Raw genomic sequence first — 17,354 nt, 5'->3', positions numbered from 1 at the left:
ATTTTCCCTCATACTACAAAGATTTTCACTCTAAATGTCTCCTAGAAACATTTATATGCAAACATTTAAAACTATGAAATTTCTAGAAAAAGAAATAGGAAAGAATATTTTGACTTTGGGTATATATATATATATATATGTATATATGCGTGTGTGTGTATTTATATATATGTGTGTGTGTGTGTGTATATGTACATATTGCCACACCTGCAGCATATGGAGGTTCCAGCCTAGGAAGTGAATCAGAGCTGCAGCTTTGGGCCTATGCAAAGCCATGGCAACATCAGATCCAAGCAGCATCTGAGACCTATGCTGCAACTTGCTGCAATGCCAGATCCTTTACCCAATGAGTGAGGTCAGAGATCAAACCCACATCCTCATAGACATTATGTTGGGTTCTTAACCCCCTGAGCTATGATGGGGACTCCAGGAGGTATACTTTCTTATATAAGAAAGGCAAAACATACCCATAAAATGAGAAAGTGATAAACTGGACTTTATCAAAGCTAAAAAAACAAACAAACAAAAAACAAACCTCTTCAAAAGACACCCTTAAGAAAATGAAGGGTAAGCTACAGATACGAGAAAAAATATTTGCAATGCAAAAATCAGACCAAGATATAGGAGAAAAAACAAACCCTTGCAACTCAATAATAAAAAGACAGTCCAATAAAGAAGAGGTAATAGGTGTGAACAAATACTTCACGATAGATCTACAAAGAGCTAATAGGGACTTGAGAAGATAATCATCATTATCAGGAAAATTAAAACCACAATTAGACAACAGTATATACCACACTACACACTCCTTAGAAAGACTAAAATTAATGACTGAAAATGTCAAGTGTTAGCAAGGAGGTGGAGCAACTGTGACTACCAGAGACTGCTCACAGGAATGTAAAATGGTGCTACCATTTTGGAGAAGAGTATTGCAGACTCTTAAAATGTTAAGAGTGACATAAATGTTGAGTGACCCAGTGATTATACGTGTTTACAAAGACACAATAGAAACATGTCCATACAAAGGACTGACTGTGAATTTTAATAGCAGCTTTATTTTTAATAATGACAAATGAAACAATATAAATGTTCATTAAGAGATAAATGGATAATCAAAAGTGATATATCCATACAATGGAATATTACCCAGCAATAAAAAGGAATATGCTATGGATACCTGAAGCAATGTGAATGAATCTTGCTATCTTTTTGCTTGGTGAAAGAAGTCAAGCACAAAAGAGTATAAACTCTATGATCCTATTTATATGATATTTTAGAGAATACACTCCATAGTAACAGAAAGCTTATCAGTGATTGCAGGAAAAAAAAGGTGGAAGGAAAGAAGTATTGCTTATGTGATAAGGAAACCTTGGTGGGGTGATGGAGATATTTGAGATCTTGATGGTGGTAGTTTCATGGATGTATATATTTATCAAAATTCATCAAATTGTACATTTTAAATATGTGGAATTTATTGTGCATAAAATACTCAATAATTTGTAAACAAATAAAATAAATATAATGTAAAGAAAGAAATTATCATAATGCTTTGACTCTTAATGCCTCATTTGTTACCTTCCTGACTAGTTGGAAACATAATTTCCTCTTGGACCTTCCTCAAATATTCCTTAGGATCTTCCTGACTGCCTACAGGTACTACTGTTTGCCTTCTGTTTGAGGACCTGCATAAGGTGTCTGTGATGGAGGTCCTACATGCACTCAGAAATTCTGTACACTTAGAGTCCCTTTGGTGTCCACTTCTCTTAGGGGATTTGCCAATTCCCGCCTTAGAGGTTGCTGTCCTTGGTGCTACTTGCACTGTTGGCATGCACTCCTGATTCTCACTGTCTATGGGAGGCTACCTCAATCCTGTATTTCTCCCTTAGGGATTTTTTTTTTTCCTCTCTTAAGTCAACAGTGAAAACTTGCCTTTTTTCACCACTCTTTTAGATGGGTTTCCCACAGCTGGACCTAATGGCATGTTCCCCTTCCCCTATATACTTCTTCATCCTGGAGCTCACATTGGGGAGGAAATTGCAGCAAAATTTAAGCACTGGCAGAGATTACACCTGGATTCCTTGCTCCCTCTATGGATTGCATTTTGTATCTACTGATACAGAAACAAGACATATAAGTGCCTGGTTCATAATTTAAAAAAAAATGTGTTCCTCTTTAAGAAAGAAAGAAATCATTTTTCCCTTGGCAAATGATCTTGCTAGTTGAATTCCTTAGTTTAAGACAAAAACCTCAAATCAAATTGCGTTTTGATGGGAGTTCCCATCATGGCTCAGTGGAAATGAACTTGACTAGCATTCATGAGGACGTGGGTTCAATCCCCGGCTTTGCTCAGTGGGTTAAGGATCCAGCGTTGCTGTGAGCTGTGGTGTAGCTTGCAGATGCGGCTCAGATCTGGCGTTGCTGTGGCTGTGGTGTAGGCAAGCGGCTACAGCTCTGAGTTAACCCCTAGCCAGGGAATTTCCATATGCCTCGGGTGCAGCTCTAAAAAAGCACCCCCCCAAAAAATTGCATTTTGACATCTGTTATACCTTCTATTCGCTCAGCTTCTGATACTCAAGGAGAAAAACATAAAATTTGAAATACACAGTACTTTTATGCTTGAGTTGTTTTCAAGCTTTGCAAGGCATTCTTGCATTAATTACTTAAAGTTATCAGCAATGGCTGGTTTAAAATCAACAATGTCCCTGAATTGCATCAGTTGAGTTGCAACAGCCATCGGGGAACTTACTAGCTTCTTTTCTTAAGGTCTGTTGTTTTCAGGGCTTAAAATGTTCAGTGTAACACTAGGTGATAGTTTTCAGAGCTAAAAAATATTCAGTGTAACACTAGATGATAGAAGCTAACAATTTCAGTTATTCCTTTTCTGCCTCAGCAGCGCTCATGATAAAAGTAACTCTGCCATTTTTTTTCTGGCATACTTAAATTTTTTTTTCTTCATTGGCAAACACTCAACATCTGTCAGCCAACTGAGGAATTGATTCAAAGTCACTGAGCAATGGAAGGGGATGTTCTTCTTTGTGCCTATTAATTGTCTTTCATCTCTGAATCCACTGCCAGCTCAGGTCATGAGGGCTCCCAAGTGACACTAAGTTTTAACATCCTAGTCTTGTGAATCATTGACCCCACTGACCTGCCCAGGTTGGTGCTGATGCTTCTGTAGCCACCAAATAGTGGATATTGAATAATTAAACAGTATAACTGAGCTGCTGTCAGTAGAGGAAGGTTTGACCTTGCGAGAGAGGAAGTATCTTGAAGACAACAAATTCTGCATGGGGTGGAGTGTGTGAGTGTCATGCACCTGCATCTATCTTTATCTATCTATCTAGTCATCTACCTACCTATCTTCAATATTGTCATCAATCATTTATCATCTATGTGTCTAGATAAATCTGTGTTAGTCTGCTCCAGCTGCCATAACAAAATAACACAGGCTAGGTGGCTTAAACATAAGATATGTTTTCTCACAGTTCTAGATGCTAGATGGCCAAGATCAAAGTGCTAGCAGAGCTGGTTTCTGGTGAGACCTCTCTTTCTGCCGCCTTATGCTTTGCCAATGCCTGCCTTCTTACTGCGTCTTCACATGACCTTTCTTTCCTCTGTGCACATGAAGAACAATAGAGAGGGCTCTGGTATCTCCTGTCTTCTTGCAAAGACACCAGGCCAATTGGATTAAGATCCACTTGTATGACCTCATTTAACCATAATTACCTCCTTAAAGGTCCTATCTCCAAGTATAATCATACTGAATTTTGAAGAAATATAATCCAGTCTATTACACTATCCAATCAGACAATTTGGAAGCTCTCTCCCATTAAGTAGAATGGGTTATTTTTAAAAATCTTAATACCGATACATATCTCATAAAGAAATAGAATATACACGGACAGAATGAATATTTTTGGTTGTTTCCAGTTTGTTAGCTGGGACAAAGCATATACACCAGAACATCAGCAATGCCACTATAAACCACACAAAAATGGAAATGAGATATTTAGAACAAACTGTTTATGTGAGATAGTACATTAAAAGGTTTGATGACACTTAGATCTGCTGGTCATGATCACACCCTTGTGATCCTAGCTAGACCACTTTTCCCTTCCTTTCAACAGGCCCAGGAGCTGAAGGCCCACCTGTCCTGTCTTCACCTCTGTCTCTACTAAGAAAAGGATGCAGCACCTGCTCAAAGATGCCCACTATGTTCCCAGAGAATGCAGAGACTCAGGCACAGAGGAAGTTGGCAGAACATGCACACAGCTTCATATCCCCTATAGCCCAGCCTCCTGGGATGCACAGCCCTAGAAGCAAGAATGGTACATGGTTAGAGATAATAGAGATAATGACACAGGCTACTTCTCAGGGTCTCTGTGAGCCACTGAATACAGAGCTAGTGGTTTAAGGCTGATGACGTGCATGGGACATTCTCATAGTTTTCTGCAGCATCTTCAAGGTCCCTGTCTCTATTGCTGGCTTGCCCTGTAGAGTCATCTGGATGTGCCTTCTTCAACTCTGAATAGATTACTCTGGGCTCCTAGTAGGGGGGAAAAACCCACAAATAGTTAGTACCTAAATATAAGCAAGGAAGAGCAGAGGGGAAAGAAAGCCAGGAAATGGAACCCACCTTATCCTCCCAATATTTCCTTGGTGCATTTGCTGTTGGATGGGAAGAGAAAAGAAAAATATCAAACTATGGGTGATATATTGCAACTTACAACCTACTCACAAGGCAGTCTTTCCTTGGCTGACTCATTTCCTGTTTCCTCTGCTGAATTCTTCCAAGTCCTCACAGGCCAAGTATCCCATCCTCTCACACACAATAAAGCCTTTCTTCTGCCCATAAAAATGCCCAGAATGACTTTCCAGAAAACATTCTTCCTTCTCCACTGCTCATCACAACTTCAGCAGAATAGCCCTTCCCACCCCTACCCAGGGCCTTTAAGGCTACATTGGTTATCTGGGAGAAGGCAGAAAACATGGCTCATTTCACTTTGCTCAGAGAAATTGGAGGAGGCTGCATAGAGCATTGGCATATTAAGGACACACAGAAAATTCCCAGTAAGCCAAAGGTTATAGTATTAACATTGAGAAAATTCAGTTTGTGTATTTCTCCTGTCCTTACAAGGATTCTTTGGATGTCTTTCACTTATTCATACAATCAATAAGCATGCAGTAAACAATGGCTTTTACTAAGCATTGTTAAGCTATAAGGAAACAAAAATGACAATAGACTCAAGTCTATATGATCAAGGATCCTATCATTTTTAAGTGGAGAAATAGATGTGGAAACACATGAAAAAGTATTATGAGCACCAAGATAAAAATACATATAACATGCTGTTGCCACAAAGAGTCAGCAGTTCCTCTCAGGTGAGGAGATAAGGAGGGCTGGAGGAAATCATTGTGAGTTTCATAGTAATAAGTGAATTGTGTTTTGAAATGTGAGCAAGGGTCACCTGGTAAGCTAGAGATAAGAACATATCAGAACAAATAAGAAGCATGAGCACACATGCATGAAACAGCCCAGTTTGATCTGGAAATGCCAAGAGCTCAATAAGGCAAAAGTAAGGACATAAAGCAGAGCTTAGAGGAGGGACCAATGTGCAGAGGTCATGCTTTAAATTGGAGACTCATTGAGAGCAGTTAATCTAGGCCACAATGTGATCAATTATGCATCTCAGAGGGATTGTGCTGGAAACAGACTGGTAGAAGTTTGGGAGAAGAACAAGAATAGAAATACAGAGACCAGTTAAGAGAATTATAATTGTCAACACATTAGATAATGAAAGGCTCGATTTAGCAAGTATGTTCATTCCTTAATTTAAGAAAAATATTGGAGGGGGCTTATAGTTTTCTAAGCATTGCACTGGATGCTACTGAGGTATTATCCAAAAGTTATGGTGTCTGTCCTTAAAGAGTTTACGGGGTGATGGTGGAAGTATAGACAGGTAAGAAGGAATAGATATGGTTATATGAAGGGTAATATAAGAGATGCAGTTAATTTCTTCCATGTTGGATTCATATTTGAGATGACTCTTTGATCGGAGACCTCTTGCTAGATTTGATAAAACACTGCCGCCTTTCCCCCAATTCTTTCAAAGGTGTCTCACCTGAATTTTCTGTTGTATGTTGGATGCTCTGGATCTGGGAATAAACCAGGTCACTATCTCCAAGACCCACTGTGAAAGAACAGATCATAGCTGGCTGACTCATAGTTGTGGTGCCAAGAGCTCACACTACAGACCCTTCTTCCCAGGACCAAGTATATAACCACTTTCTATCTCTGACACAGTGCCAGAAATGTCATTTTTTTTTTGTTTTGAGCAACACTCGTGGCTGGGCCAGGGATCGAATCTGAGCTGCAGCCCTGACCTATGCCATAGCTGTGGCAATGCTAGATCCTTAACCTGCTGTGCAAGGCCAGGGATCAAACCCAAGCCACTTCAGAGACAACACTGGATCCTTAACCACTGTGCCACAGCAGGAACTCCCAGAATTTTTTTTTTTTTTTGGTTTGGTTTTTTTTTTTTTTTTGTGGTGGGGGTGATGCCTGTCTCATATGGAAGTTCCCAGGCTAGGGGTTGAATCAGAGCTGCAGCTATTGGCCTATACCACAGCCACAGCAACACTAGATTGAGCCACAATGGTGACCTAGCCACAGCTTGTAGCAATGCTGGATCCTTAACCCACTGAGCAAGGCCGGGAATCGAACCTGCATCCTCAGTCACATTAATTGGGTTCTTAACCTGCTAAGCCACAATGGGAACTCCATAAATGCCATTTAAAATTGAATATGACTGAGCCATGGACTGTGCTCAATCTCCCTTCCCTCCTTGGTGCATCCCTGGAGCCCTGAACCCCTTAGGAAGCCCTTACCATTGCAGTACTCTGGCTGCAGCTCCGTTGGGTCTGGTGGCTCAGAGTAGACAGGCCCTTGGAGGTCTGTGTTGGAGGTTCTGGACAAGGAAGTCTCCTGAAACGCATTGGGACTGGAACTGAGAGAAAGGGGGAGAGACAAAAAGGAGAAAAGTATTTATGATTATGCAGAATCTCAGGAAAATTTATATCCAGGAAGAGTCCATCATGGTTCATGTAAAAATATCAGGGCTGCCCACTCTTAAAAAAAGTCTTGATGGCTCTTTGGAGAAAAATGTCAGGAGAATAAGAGGCAGCCAGGGCCATGTTACAGAGGCCAGCTGAGCCAAGGTCAGAGGGCAAAGGCTGCCTAGTTCCAGGTCCCTTTCATAGAGTAAACACTTGTATTTGCCTAATTTAAAAAAAATTATTTTCAAAAGCTTAAATGTTTCGACATCAATACACAAAGCCTTCTTCACTCCCACAGAACTTGACCTTTGTCTTTTTTTAAGGGTCCCTTTCAATTTTCTACTTCACATTACCGTAGTCTACCTTTCCTGTAAAATACCATGAAGGCTCTTTAGGAAAAGTATTTTTTCCAATTTCATTTCCTCCTGCAGTTAATATTGTGAATTGAACATTGTCAGCATTCAATAACGGTTTCGGGAAGGAGTGTATGAGTAGGAGAATGAGCAATAAGGGAATGAATGAAATGTAGCCTTATAAAAGATGATGTCATTCAGACTTCAATGGTCAGTTCTCTACTGGAGCACACTTAGGGAAGGAGATAAATTGCTATGGATAACAACATGAATTCTGTGTATAAGTAGGTATAAGTAAGTATTACTCACAAATACGATTGAAAGTGGCCTTGTTAATCCCATTTTTTGATCCCATCAGAATTTGAAAAATGTTAATAGGAAATCCAGCCAATTTTTTTCCTTTCCGCAGCATGAATCAGCTTGATGTGAGATCTCAGTTCCCAGACAAGGGACTGAACCCAGGCTGCAGCAATGAAAGCACTGAGTCCTAACCACTAGACCACTAGGGAACCTCCCAAATATTTTTTAATTTTAGAAATTCCATGTTCTATTTTGTGAGCATAAATAAAATGAAACTGTTGGCAGCACAAGAAGCAGGGAACTTACCCAGGGGTTCTAATGACAAAAAATCCTCCTGAAAAGCAAACAAAGGAACATTGATGAAAAGTGCTCCACGTGGACAGTGTGCTCCCTGTTAGAACATCCTTCTCCAGAAATCAAATTCATTTTAGATCACAGCTATGGCAACAGAACATAGCCTGTTCAGAACATCCAGCTCTGCCTTACCATTGTAGGTAAGGAAGGTGGGGTCTGGAGAGATATTTGCAGAGAATCAGACTTATTCCCAATCATTCAGTAATAGCAGCATGTACTCTAAATAGTTGTGACCAAGTAGCAGAAGAGAGACAACTTAATTTTTAACTCAAGGTCAAGGGCTTCCCCTACTCCCATTTCTCTGTTCCAATTGCAGCCTATGAGGTAAAGACAAGGAGATTACGTCCTAGAGAGGGGGTTAAAACTGATACTGAATTGTTACACGAGTATGATCCATAGGCCTACCACCTTAGTAAGACCTCTCTTTATCTGTGACCCTTGCAAATCCATTTTAACAACACTGGATGCATATTGTTTTCTCCGTACCTCTTCTTTCCTTCTCTTTCACCTGGCTAATGCCAACTTATCTTTCCTCCTCCAGAGCTTTCCCTGATGCCAACAAGCTGGATTAAGTGACTTCTATCCATGCACATATACCCCTACATTATTAAAATTACTGTATTGTATTGTAATTATATTCTATGTTTGCTGCTAAAACTCTCCTTCATGAAAGGATATATTACTTGAGACTGCGAACCTCATTTTAATTATTTTTGCATTTCCGGTGCCTAAAATACTAAAAATATTTAATAAAGATCTGTTAAACTACTGAACAAATTATGTACTGTGAGGACTCAAAGAATTATGGACTATGAGGACAAGGCGACAATTTTATAATGGGTGATTATATATAAATCTAATCTGGAAGCTTTCTGCATCAGCCTGGAAAATATGGCAATTTTCCACCAACACTGAAATACTGAAATCTTTCTGGTCTGTCCAATACATACCTCCTCCCAGTTTCCCATCTCTGCCCTTTGAGTGTTTATCTGTGGCTCTAGATTTGTCTTACTGGGCTTAGAGAACACAAATTTTTGCCCAAAGTGAACATATTCAGCCTTATCTCCCATGAAAAGTGACTGATTAATGCTTACAAACCCTGCCTTTGGGAACCAGGTGTCCTGAGTTAAACTAGAGGTATGTAAGCATGATACTGGCCTGTACCTCTCTCCTCAGGGCAATGGTAACCACATCAACCAACAACCAATAACCCAATAACCTTACTTGTAGGCAGGTTAGCTAAGTCCCAGGATGCATCTGAACATCAGACCAACTCTTCATTTGCATAAAAGAAAACAGACCCAGAAGGTGGCTATTTATAGCATAAACTAATATTCACTGAAGATATATGGACGAGGCACTATACTAAGCAGTTTACATAGACCTAAAATGGTAAAAACTATTATTACAACCATTATTTCACTAAGGAGACTGGAGTTTGGAGAGTTATATTATTGACTGTTTAATCCAAGTTTTGTGTGTGTGTGTGTGTGTGTGTGTGTGTGTGTCCTTTTAGGCCCGCACCTGGGGCATATGGAGCTTCCCAGGCTAGGGGTCAAATCGGAGCTGTAGTTACCAGCCTGCACTACAGTCATAGCGATGCCAGATTCAAGCCTCATCTGCAACCTACACCACAGCTCATGGCAATGCCGGATCCTTAACCCACTGAGCAAGGCCAGGGATCGAGGTTAGTCAGATTAATTTCTGCTGAGCCACGATGGGACCTCCCCAAGTATTTTTAGAGTCAATAAATATATCAGTCCCTTTGGTAACTTGGAGAATACACCCAGGCTTAAGGAGCAGAATTTTTCGCTTTCAGAAGAATTTGGAAGGGCTGAGATCTTCCCAGAGAATATGGATCACTATGAGATGGAGGACCTTGCTACTACAGAAGTTTAGGAGACAAGATTTTGAGGCAGAAAGGCAGAGACCCTCTGATTGGTAGACTGTCAGAATTCCTTAGTTTAGTTCGTTATTTAAAACAACATTTCCCAGGAGTTTCTGTGGTGGCTCAGCAGGTTATGAACCTGACTAGAATACATGAGGATGTGGGTTTGATCCCTGGCCTTGCTCAGTGGGTTAAGGATATGGCATTGCCACGAGCTGCAGTGTAGGTCACAGACACAGCTCAGATCTGGTGTTGCTGTGGCTATGGCATAGGTCTGCAGTCACAACTCTGACTGGACCCCTAGCCTGGGAACTTCTATATGCCATGGCCCTAAAAAGATAAATAAATAAATAAATAAATAAATAAATAAATAAATAAATAAGTAAGTAAATAAAACATTTCCCCTAGATCTGGAGGACATAACATCCTGGGCTCCTGCCCTCATGGGTCACACAAAATGATAATTGATCATCTTTCCTTCCTGGTGTTATTTGGTGCTGCACTGACTGAGCAATCTGTTTTTTGAACATTATCAGTTTCAACACTGAGGATCTCATGTTTGCACTTCTAGAATATTACTGAGTAATAAACGACATCCAGATAGGCAATGAGATATAAAAGTAATTTTGAAAGTAGGAGGTGTGAGCAACCTTTTACAAGCCACAAAGGTGTAATGGAGAGAATACGGACTCAAGGGCTAGGGAGTTAAGCCTTAACTCTGACTCTTGGTAGATATACATGAATTTGGAAAAGTTGCTTAACTTCCCCAAATCTTCATTTCTTCATCTTTCATATGATTATAATAATATTGGTTGAATTGATGTGAGATGTACTTTTTGAACAACTGGGAGAGTTAGACACAACATATAATAGATTCTAAATAAATAACAGCTTTTATGATGAGTACTATCAGGGTTAGTGCTACACACATAATTGTATATGTAATATTATTTCAGAAAATACTAAGTAGAAGTATCAGTCATAAGTATTGGTCATAAAATGATAGTGCCATTTTTCATACAAAGGAGCAGAAGGACAGAGGCTCATTGACCTGGAAGTAGACGTAAGAAGACAATGCTTGAGTATTGTCACTAAGGAAAATATGAAAGGTTTTCATTAAACTGAGATCCAATTATTTGTTTATTTGCTCAAACTTTAGTCTGAGCCCTGAGAAAGGGAAAACAGAAGGCAATATGTCCACATCTTTAAAATATTGAAAGAAAAAATATTTTCAGCCTAGAATTATATGCCAATAAAAATATATTGCACAAATGAATGAAAAAGAAAGACTTTTACAGACATACAGAAACTGAAATAACTCATTGCCAGCAGATACATACTGAAAGAAATGTTAAAAGAAATATTTTATTTTATTTTATTTTGCTTTTTAGGGTTGCACCTGTGGCATATGGAGGTTCCCAGGCTAGGAGTTCAATCAGAGCTGTAGTTGCTGGCCTATACCACAGCCACAGCAATGCAGGATCCGAGCCGCATCTGTGACCTATACCACAGCTCATGACAACAGCAACACTGGATCCTTAACGCAAAGGGCAAGGCTAGGGATCAAACCTGCATCCTCATGGATGCTAGTCAGATTTGTTAACCACTGAGCCAAGATGGGAACTCCAAAAGAAATCTTTTAGGCAGAAAAAATAATACAAGATGAAAATATGGGAATACGAAAAGGAATGAAAGACATTGAAAGTGGTAAATTTATGAGTACATATATGGTATTTTAAATGAAATTTAAACCTGTTTAAAAGATAATTGATTTTTTATGAAAATAATAACAATGTAGCAGGGAGGGGAGAAATGGAGAATGCAATGGTAAGATTTTTATACTGTACATGAAGTGATGTAATGTCATCTGTAAGTAGACGGTGATGAGCTAGATATGTATACCATATACCCTAAAACAACCACTAAAATAACAAAAAAGGGTTATAGAGCTAATAATCCAACAAAAGAAATAAAATACAATCATAAAAAATATTCAATTTGTCCAAAAGAAGGTGGAAAAAATGCAAAGGGAAATAAAGAAGAGATGAGACAAACAGAAAATAGAAAAATAAAAGACTTAAATCTAACCCTATTGATAATCACACTAATGTAAATTGCCTAAATTCCTTAATTAACAAGTAGAGACTTCCACGTTAGATTAAAAAACCAGAGCCAACTATATGCTATATATAAAAACACACTTTAAATACAAGGGCACAAATAGGTTAAAAGCAGAAGGGTGGAAAAGAGAAATATGCTAGTACTTATTATGCTAATTTATTTATATCAAAGAATATTTCAGAGTGAATGAGACTATCAGAAATAGAAAGGTCATTTAATAAAGATAATGTGGTCACTTCATCAAAAACAAATAATAATGAGAAATATTTGTGCACCTAATAATAGAATTTCAAAATACATGAGGCAAATCTGATAGAATTGTAAGAAGAAATGGGCAAATCCACAATTACCATTGAAGATCTCAGCACCCTCCTCTCAATAATTGATAGATCAGGTAAAAAGAAAATTAATAAGGATATAAACAACTTCAGCAACACTATCAATCAACTTTACCAACAGGTCCATACTACAAGAAATTCTCTGTCCTTCAGGCAGGGAGAGAATGATACCACATGGAAGTATGTATGTCAGGAGTTTTGGGTTTTTTAGACTTAAGAGAAACTTAAGTCTAGACAAAGAGGAATGAAGAATTCTGGAAGTAATAACTAAGTGATTACCCTGACATCAAGCCAGAAAAGGAAATGATAAGACAATAAAGTTACCAAACAAACTTATGGACATAAATGCAAACATTCTTAGCAAAGTTTTAACAAATAAAATTTAAAAATCATAACCAAGAAGGTTGACCCTAGAAATGCAAAGTTCGTTCAACATTCAAAATCCAAATCCATACCAACAGACTGGAAAATAAAATCATATGATCATCTCAATCAATGTAAAAAAAAAACATTTGTCATTTTTCCTATAAAAGCTGTCAGCAAATTACAATTAGTAGGGATGCTAATAAGTAACATCTACAAGAAATCCACAGCTTTCACCATTATCATACTTAATGGTGAAAGTCCAAATACTTTCCCCCATAAGATTAGGGGCAAAACAAGGATGTTTGTTCTCAACACTTCTATTCAACATTGTACAGGAGGTTCTAGCCAGTGCTTTATGGCAAGAAAGAGAAGTAAAAGGAATTTAGATTGGAAAGGAAGGCATAAAACTATTTTTATTTGTAGATGACATGATCATCCATATAGAAAAGCTGATGAAATCTACAAAAGTAATACTACAACTAACAAATGTGTTTAGCAAGTTTGTAGAATATGAGATTGATATATAAAAATCAACTGAATTTCCACAGGCTGTAAAAAAAATCAGAAGTCGAAATTTTAATTTCTTCCTTAGAATATCTATTCATTTATCTAAATTTTATTGTATTTAAATGGCATTAAATATATCTCAGAGTTTACAGTTTGTACCTATGGCTATTGTCTATTTTTGTTGTTATTGTTACAAGCGGAGGACTTTGTTTTTTCATTCTTTTTGTTTTCAGCAAGCTTTGGACTGGGATTGGAACAATTAATTCTTAATTTTCTAATTTGTAATGGGAAGTAAAACTCTGCTCTGATTAAACCTAAAATTAATCACATGGAGTAACAACTTCTTTAAGAAATTTGTTCCACATTTTGTCACTGCCAATAGAACTGAAGCCCTAGCACTTGAAAGGAATAATTGACCTTCGTAGGACATACTACACAAGTCCAAACTATCGTAGCAATGACAAAAGCCACAACGAGAAAGAGTAAGATGTACCCACTCACCTGAATTCGTTTGGGTCCTGAAGCGACTCACCAGAACAGCAGTGACAGCAATGCCAACGATGGTTAACAGCCCTGTGGTAACTCCCATAGTGATATGGGTTACTTTGCTACTGGAAGACCCTAAGTGAAGAGACCTATGTTTGAGTCCCATTGCCAAGTATTTTTTGATCTAGACAAAAATCACATAGGGAGGGGCTAGCGATCTGTTAGGACAGTGTTTTAACAGATTCTGTTTTCTCAATTTGAAAAATTTCCAGTATAATTTGTAATTTTCAAGATAACAGCACATGAAGAGTGCTTGTCAGCATCTAAAATTTATTCCTTTTCCCTGCCTTGACCCACTGAAAGCAGTACCAAGATTCCAGAAGCTTCAAGCCTTGGTGTCATGTTAAAAACACTTTGAGGGGTTCCCGTCATGGCTCAGTGGTTAACAAATCCGACTAGGAACCATGGGTGGCGGGTTCGATCCCTGGCCTCACTCAGTGGGTTAAGAATCCAGCGTTGCCATGAGCTGTGGTGTAGGTCGCAGACGCGGCTTAGACCCCGCGTTGCTGTGGCTCTGGTGTAGGCCGGCAGCTGCAGTTCTGATTCGACCCCTAGCCTGGGAACCTCCATATACCACGGGAGAGGTCCTAGAAAAGGCAAAAAGACAAAAACAAACAAACAAACAAAAAAAAAAAACCCAAACAAACAACAAAAAAAAAACCCCGCAAAAACCACTCAGAATTTTTACAGTCTGCTAGAGAAATATTTTATTGACTATAAAAGAAACCTATAGCCCAGGTACCACCATCCTACCTGTGATGCTGAGTGTCACCACCTCACTGCACTGCACCCCTAGGCCATTGTCAGCCGCACAGGAGAAATTTCCAGAATGTTCTGCCATCAGAGTGAGGTTGAAGGAAGCGCCCCCTCCAGAGGGGGCTGAGCTGTTCCCCAGGGTGACATTCTCGTGATAAAACCAGTACAGGATCGGGGGAGAGCCTCTTTGGGCCTCACAGCGAAGCTCCACCACATCTCCCACCAGGGCCTGAGCCCTAGCAGGATTGAAGGTGAGGACAGGCTGAGACACTGGAACTAGGAAGGAAACATAGTTCATCAATAGTTTAAATTAAGTATGTGCACAAAATAGCTTAATAAAAGAAATATCCAGTAGAGTTTAGTAGTAGGAACATGGACCTGGGATTCAGGAAAACCTGAGTTTAAATCCTGCCTCTTCCCTTTATTAGTGCGGGGATCCTGATGTTTTTTTAACATTTTAATATCTCTGAGTCTGAGTTTATTCCTTTGTAAAATGGAGCTAATAATAATTATTAATCATAATAGTCATGTATGGAAGTACTAGATAGATGTCAGCTGCTATTATTGACAGATTTAATAAAATAATAAAAGCAAAGTTTGTTTCTCAACATTATTGATTGGAGTCTTTGCTTTAAACCTAGACTTCCATATTTATATGAATTAGGACCTCACCGCCCTCTACACAGTTACCTGGCTTTATTTTCCTACATAGCATGAACATTAACATCTACCAATCTATGCATCTAGTATCTATTCTCTCTCTCTTTCTTTCTTCTATCTATCTTTCTACCTATCTATCTACCTCTCTTTGTTGTATATCTGATTTCCCAAACATAATGTAAGTTTCATAGGAATGAGGACTTACCTGTTTGTTCGTTTTTGTTTTTCTGGCTGCTAGAATTTTGCCTTGGCATGCAATAGTTCATCAATAATTGGTGAATGAGGGGATGACCAAATTGACCTGGATTGGTCCCCAAATATTCAGATACAGCAATAAAAACTGATTTTTATTTTTACTGATAATGACAGAAATAGGACAGCCAGGAAGAACAGAAAATCACTATATTTTCAATTAATAGATGGAATGGTCAATCAATAAGGAATTAATGTGGATTGTGAACTATAAGATTGCTGATTCTGACAAGTTGTGAGGAAATTTGACAGAGCCAATCTGTCTGCAGTGTTTTAGATATAAGCTGTGTGCTTTATTGGCAAGAGAAGTTTGGTAAGGATCTTAAGATCTCCTTTGCATCTGAGATTGGCTAGAGGGGAGAGTGGGGGGATAATCCATAGAATGAATAATTCAACTTGAAAATGCTCCACCTGCTGGCTGCAAGACAGATGGCATGAGCTGCATCATGGCTAGAAATGCCAAGTCTTGGTTGCTTTTGGAAGAATAGGATTCCTGCTAAATTTTAAACAGATAGTTTGAGTTTGGCTCTTTGGTACATCCTTTACAACATGAAATGAACTGAGCCAAATGGTTAAGAGTCTCAGGGATAAGCCTTTATATGTTCTTTGTGCATCTCTGTGCCTTTCCACCCATGTAACTGCCACATGTATTTTTTATCCAATTTTTATTGCTGTAAAATACACACAACTTAAATTTTACCATCATAAATTTTCAAGTGTACAGTTCAGTAGTATTAAACACATTCAAAATATTGTGAAACGATCACCACTGCCCATCTCCCTAACTTTTTATCTTGTAAAACTGAAACTCTGTTCCTGTTAAACGATCACTTCCTATGCTCCATCTCCCCAGCCCCTGACAAGCACCACTCTGCTTTCTGTCTGTGATTTTGAATACTCTAAATATATAAGTGGGATCATACAGTATTTGTCCTTTTGTGACTGCCTTACTTCACTTAACATAATAACCTCAATATTCATCCATGTTGTAGCATGTTATCAGAATTTTATTTCTTGTTAAGTCTGAATAATTCTCCATTTTATGTGTATAACACTTTGCTAAACCATTTATCTGTAGATTGACACTTGGGTTGTTTCCATGTTTTAGCTATTATGAATAATGCTGCTCTCTACATGGTTATACAAATATCTTCTTGAGAATATGTTTTCAGTTTTAGGGGGTGTATACCCAGAAGTGGAATTTCTGCATCATATCATAGTTCTATTTTTAGATTTCCGAGGAACCTACATATTGTTCTCAATAATGATTTCATCATTTTACATTTCCACCAACATTATACAACTATTCCAATTTTTCCACTTCCTAACCAACACTTGTTATTTTCCATTATTGTTTATATACTCATCCTAAGGAGTATGAGGTGGTACTTCACTACAGTTTTGATTTTCATTTCCTTAATAATCAGTAGTGTTGAGCATTTTTTCATGTACTTAATGGCCATTTATATATCTTCTTTGGAGAAATGTCTATTCAAATCCTTTACTCGTATATAATGGGTGTCCATTACCCCAGCTCCTGTCCCTCAACCCACAGCAGAGCCCACAAACCTTAAAACACTAGACAGGGCAGAGGTGCCAGAGTGCCCTTGGTTCCCACCCTACCCCCTCCCTCTTCCTGTCCCTGAATTGAAGGAACTTAGGACAAAGGGGATCCCAGACACCTGGTCAGAGCCCACCATCCTGGGGCACAAGGTGATGATAATGGCAACACTTCAGGAGCAAAGCATTAATGACTCCGGAGGAACCAGAAATGATAATAGAGCTACACTTCTTGCAGAGACAGGGGAGGATGGAAAGTGCCTCTTTCAAACATAATCAAAGGCTCCGCAGGTGCAA

The 17,354-nt window shown here is 38.7% G+C and overlaps 1 protein-coding gene across 25 annotated transcripts in view; it reads right to left on the bottom strand.

Moving 5' to 3' along the window:
* Positions 1-1,035: 1,035 nt before the first annotated feature.
* The window catches only part of LOC100158069 (Fc receptor-like protein 3), a 44,045-nt gene continuing 27,726 nt past the window's right edge, over positions 1,036-17,354 (bottom strand). For all 25 annotated transcript variants that reach the window (XM_085022643.1, XM_085022646.1, XM_085022654.1 and 22 more), the window contains 7 exons: positions 14,583-14,861; positions 13,785-13,904; positions 8,016-8,043; positions 6,889-7,007; positions 6,123-6,191; positions 4,637-4,668; positions 1,036-4,546 (listed from right to left, as the gene is read on the bottom strand). In XM_085022643.1, coding sequence (XP_084878769.1) covers positions 4,403-4,546; positions 4,637-4,668; positions 6,123-6,191; positions 6,889-7,007; positions 8,016-8,043; positions 13,785-13,904; positions 14,583-14,861 — 791 coding nt within the window. In that variant the 3' untranslated portion in view covers positions 1,036-4,402. The remainder of the gene's footprint in view (positions 4,547-4,636; positions 4,669-6,122; positions 6,192-6,888; positions 7,008-8,015; positions 8,044-13,784; positions 13,905-14,582; positions 14,862-17,354) is intronic.

The sequence above is a fragment of the Sus scrofa genome, chromosome 4 (assembly GCF_054392235.1).
Source record: "Sus scrofa isolate SSC_HxYL_T2T_F1_AM1 chromosome 4, Sscrofa_HxYL_maternal_Yorkshire_Landrace_v2.0, whole genome shotgun sequence".
Taxonomy (NCBI): domain Eukaryota; kingdom Metazoa; phylum Chordata; class Mammalia; order Artiodactyla; family Suidae; genus Sus; species Sus scrofa.
Note: the sequence above shows the minus strand (reverse complement) of the source record. Positions and strands in the feature narration are given on the sequence as shown.